The sequence below is a fragment of the Macadamia integrifolia genome, unplaced genomic scaffold (assembly GCF_013358625.1).
Source record: "Macadamia integrifolia cultivar HAES 741 unplaced genomic scaffold, SCU_Mint_v3 scaffold1843, whole genome shotgun sequence".
NCBI classification, from domain to species: Eukaryota; Viridiplantae; Streptophyta; class Magnoliopsida; order Proteales; family Proteaceae; genus Macadamia; species Macadamia integrifolia.
This window is the reverse complement of record NW_024868380.1, coordinates 9257-14062: the sequence shown is the minus strand read 5'-3', so window position 1 is coordinate 14062 and position 4806 is coordinate 9257. Positions and strand designations below refer to the sequence as shown.

Sequence of the window (4806 nt, the reverse complement as noted above, 5' to 3'; positions counted from 1 at the left end):
CTGAGACACGTGTCCTCCGCCAGAGGAAGGTTCCAAGAAACCTCACGCTCAAGCACGCTCAATCATTGAGGCACGCTCGCAAAATCAAGCGGGATCACGCCGTCTGCATGAGGGGAATATTCCCCCCAGAAGGATGGACGTATTCGAGTGGGACTCTAAGAGGGAAGAAGGGGGAAAAACCCTAAACCCTAAGAGCTATATAAGAAGGCACGGAAGAAAGGAAGAGGTAAGTTCTGATACCCTCACCATTACTCCCTTATTGAACTGTGCGGCCGACCCTGACTTGAGCGTCGGAGGACTAACCCCGGACAAAGCTCCGGGCCTCCGTCGTCTGTGTTTTTGTAGGTTCGACTAGCGGGGTATTTTTGGCAGCAACACGATGATATATCTGTGGGATCATGGATGATGGGTGTCAATGCAACTTATATTGACGATACAAGTCTTTGCTGCAGCAGCTCTAATAAAGGTGAACTGTCTCTCATGGTGTTATTGTAATGATGGGATTGATTTAGAATATCTTCTCTTGTATTTTCTTTGTTTCATCTTTTACTTTTCTGCTTGTATAGCAATAAGTTACATTCTGAGTGATAACAATAATTAATTTAACTTTGATACCTTGCAGACAAGGTCTGTTCCTTGGCTTAAGCAGCAGAGAATACTTCTGAGACATCAGTCTCTATCTTCTTACTCATCAAATGCCTCTTAGGCTCTTTCATGGTGTGTGTGAGACTATGGCATTCGGGAGATAAGCATTTTGAAATGGGACATTTCGTGTTTTTGATTGTGTCCAAAAGCCATGGGGTGGATTCAGAACTGCAATGGAATATTCTTTTTCCTTGGAGTGAGCAGAGACAGAATTGGTAAATGGATTCTGAAGATATTTGTGTTTCACATGCAGAAATGCACCCAAATTTTTCTGAAACTGATGCAGGGACTAAACTGTGAATCTCGCCTTGTAGTATTTGTTTTAATTCATGTTAGAAACAAATATGAATTCATATAATAAGCCATTGATTACTGTTTAACACATTAGCCCATTATTGAAAGGTTATCCTTTTCCTTCTTGGTGATCCCTTATATTTAATATGTGGCTTGGACTTCGTATATTTTACTGTCACTACTTGCATTACCATTAACAGGAACAGGATTTGAACACCTTCGGCTGATTTGAGTTCAACTGAGAGGATTCTCCAATAATCCCCCCAAGAATATGATGAAATGGTGAAATTGGCTCCGATCTTTTGACGACTATCTCTATCAAAAATCATCAAAGATCTTTCTGGTAGACATTCAACTCACACCCACAAGTTCTTCACTGTGTAGGGTAACTAACCCCTTAAATCATCGGCCAATTTATTACTGGGAAAATAGTGCCGCCTATGTGGTCTACATCGAACTTGTGAATCACACACCATTGACCTCTATCAATTGGACTACAGCCTCGTAGTTTTGACTTTTGAGTACCCTTTCTCTTCACCTTTGCTACACCGTCCCATCTTCCTATATTTGGGGTGCTTGGAAGAGGAGAGGATTGTTCTCTTGGATTATAGACCTCAGTTCATTGGACAGTTAAGAAAAGAAATGGGTGGTAAGTTGTCTACGCAGTTCTAGATTTCCCAATCTGTAGACGACAATATCCTTCCATCCTTGGCTTGCTAGAGTCGAGTCTCTTAGGAATATGTCTCTTGGTGTTAACTATTTTGGAGGATCCTTTCATTGGGAAGGTATGTTTTCCTAGGTAATTAATATTAGTATTGTTAATTATGTCTATAAAACTTCAGGATATTATTAATTTGTACTCTCTTCTAAAGCATATATATTCAAGGTTTTAAAACTTGGGATCGGTCTCAAACTGGATGAGTATCGGACTGACTTGGATGGATTTTCTACCAAAAAAAAAAGAATTGGATGGATTTTTTTTAGTTTCATTTAGACCTTACGAGTGGACCAATATCTGATCCAGGTGACTTCAACGATCTGATCCGAGTTTTAAAACCATGTGCATAATATAATTGAGGGAAGTTTCTCTGAGGCCATGGTGAAGGGAAATCAGTTCACCGTGCCTCATTGACACTATACAATAGAACCCTCTCTTCCTTAACCACCGCTCGAAAAACTTTGTCTAGCACTATGTGTGTGCAGAGTTCGTGAAATAATAATCTACGTGGATTAAGTTATTAGATCCGAGTGAAAACACAATGAATATTTCCTTGCAAGCAATCAAAGATATAATTGAATTGAGGCAAGGCAAGGAAAGGAGAAGGGACCTCCCTTCCTACTCGGATCAGTAATGAAACCACTCCTCTTTGGTTTGCTCTTCCTTCCTTGTGGCCCATCTTACTTTAGAGATCTGTGGGAGCACCCTTTGCTATGGGAATCATTTATTGTCTATGATTATGAAGCGAGAAGAATAAGTTTAGTTCCACGAAATTTCCATGCCGAAGACTTGGAATTCATGAAAAGAGAACAAGAAGCTTATTTCTATGAAACTTTCACACGGCAAAGACTTGGAAGCCATGAAAAGAGAAGATTATTACTTCCACATGATGAAGCTTACTTCCTTGAAATTCCCACACGGCAATTAATTGGAAGTCCTGAAAAGAGAGGATGAAGCTAACTTCCATGAAATTTCCACACGGCAATTACTTGAAAGTCATGAAAAGAGAGGATGAAGCTAACTTCCATGAAATTTCCACACGGCAATTACTTGAAAGTCATGAAAAGAGAAGATAAAGCTTATTTCAACCCGGTGAAGACTTGGAAGTCATAAAAAGAGAGGATGAAGCTTTCTTCCTTGAAATTTCCGCACGGCAACGGAGTCATGAAAAGAGAAGATGAAGCTTACTTCTATGAAATTTCCATGCAGCGAAGACTTGGGAGTCTTGAAAGTGAATGAAACTTTTTTTTTTTCGGTAGAAAAAGAGAACGAAACTTATTTCCATGTAATTTTTATGTGGAGGATGTCTGGAATTCTAAAAGGTTTGAACTGATAAGTGGAGGGACTCCCAAGTGTATAAGGGAGTTTGTAGGCTACATAGTAGCAGATGTGTGAGACTTGGAAGTGATGATCCCTGGCTTAATAATGTTACAACTTGCAGGTGGGACACCCAAGCCCAATGCCCCTCCAGAAAGGTAGTAGTAGAGAGAGGACCATGGATGGGCTTCTCTCATATTTATTGTCCATGTGTGATGTGAGTTGAGAAATTGAACACATATATCTAGCGTAGACGCTCAGTGAAATGATATGCAAGAACTTAAAGAAAAATGTTTTAAGCCATTAAAGTCACACTTAATCATGGAATTAATGTCTCTCTCTTTTCTTGATAAAGGAATTAGTATTTCTCTCACTATAAAAGAATGCACATTTCTACTCCAAAAAAAGCACTGTACATACATTATATCCGAAATTTTGTTCAAATACATTTTTTTCTTTACCGGAATAGGAAAAGAAATAAGAAAAAGAAAGAGTGAGGGAGAAAAAGAATACTACCAGGCTGCATAGAGTACACTAATGTCTTTTTATATCTATCTTTCTCTCTACTATATGCCCTTTAATATGGATGGAGAAATAGACACTAGAAGGCGTTAATGTGCAGCTTGTTAGAATAGTACGATGATAGATAACATCATGCGTGTCCTTTGTCTATGCATCCACTATCGTGAATCTTCTCGGTAAGCAACACCGTATATATACCCACCAAAAAAGAGAAAAAAAGTCTTCGGCCCATTAAACTTGTATAATACAAGCATCACTGGCTCCGCTCGTAGAGTGGGGTGGTTTGCATGACCGTAATCCTGAGCGACAAGAAGTTTTCTTACACTACACAGTTGGACTAGGAACTCTCTTTAGAATTTCGAATAACACAACATTCTCCTTAACTTTGACTTAAGGTCAGTCAATGACAATAAAAGTCATTTCTTCCGTTTTTGTTGGGTTACCATATGTCTTGATGTAATGGTTGGTACAAATGCTTCCTTATTTAAACCTTCATTTTGCGCCACAGCTGAAGTAGAGTTGGCCAGAGAAGATTAGTCTTCCAACTCTTTCCTGCTAATTTATGGTCATGATGGAATGGTCTTTGGTGAAGTGCTGCTTGTGGGTTTCATTGGTGTTACTATTTCAAATTCTTGATCATGGGGGGGTGTTTGGGTGCTTTGAAGACGAGAGGATTGCTCTCTTGGAAATTAAAAAGGCTTATTCCTTCAACTGGACGACAGATGATGCTGGACATGATGATGGCAGAGGGAGTAGTACTGATTGTTGTGATTGGGAGCCAGCAGTGATCAAGTGTAATGCAACCACAGGACGAGTCATTCAACTCTCTTTCAATGATATAAAGGGATTTGAAAATGGATTTGAACATTATGTTTCCCTAAATGTTACCTTGTTTTCTGCTTTTAAAGAACTGCAACTCCTCAACTTATCTTATAATCGCTTTGATGGTTTAATAGAAAATGAAGGTATTTTCAAAATCTCTCTCTCTCTCTCTCTCTCTCTCTCTCTCTCTCTCTCTCTCTCTCTCATATTAATCAATTAATCATGCATGTATACGATGTGTGATCTTCCAGGATTTGAAAGATTGGTTGGATTGGGAAAGCTAGAGGTCCTAGACCTAAGTGGAAATCTCTTCAACGATAGCGTTCTTCAATCTTTGGGTACGCTTAAGTCCCTTAGGAAATTGTCTCTTTCCGGCAACAATCTTGAAGGATCTTCACATTTTGAAGGTACGTTATTCCTCGCACTTCTATGTTTACTTGATACATCTATATCCAGACACCTTTCTCTTTTTATTTATTTAACTGTTT

General features: G+C 39.1%; 1 protein-coding gene across 2 annotated transcripts in view; it reads left to right on the top strand.

The window, feature by feature from the left end:
• The first annotated feature begins 4025 nt into the window (after positions 1–4025).
• Positions 4026–4806, top strand: part of LOC122064972 (receptor-like protein 15) — a 4820-nt gene continuing 4039 nt past the window's right edge. For both annotated transcript variants that reach the window (XM_042628764.1, XM_042628763.1), the window contains exons 1-2: positions 4026–4461; positions 4570–4725. In XM_042628764.1, coding sequence (XP_042484698.1) covers positions 4059–4461; positions 4570–4725 — 559 coding nt within the window. In that variant the 5' untranslated portion in view covers positions 4026–4058. The remainder of the gene's footprint in view (positions 4462–4569; positions 4726–4806) is intronic.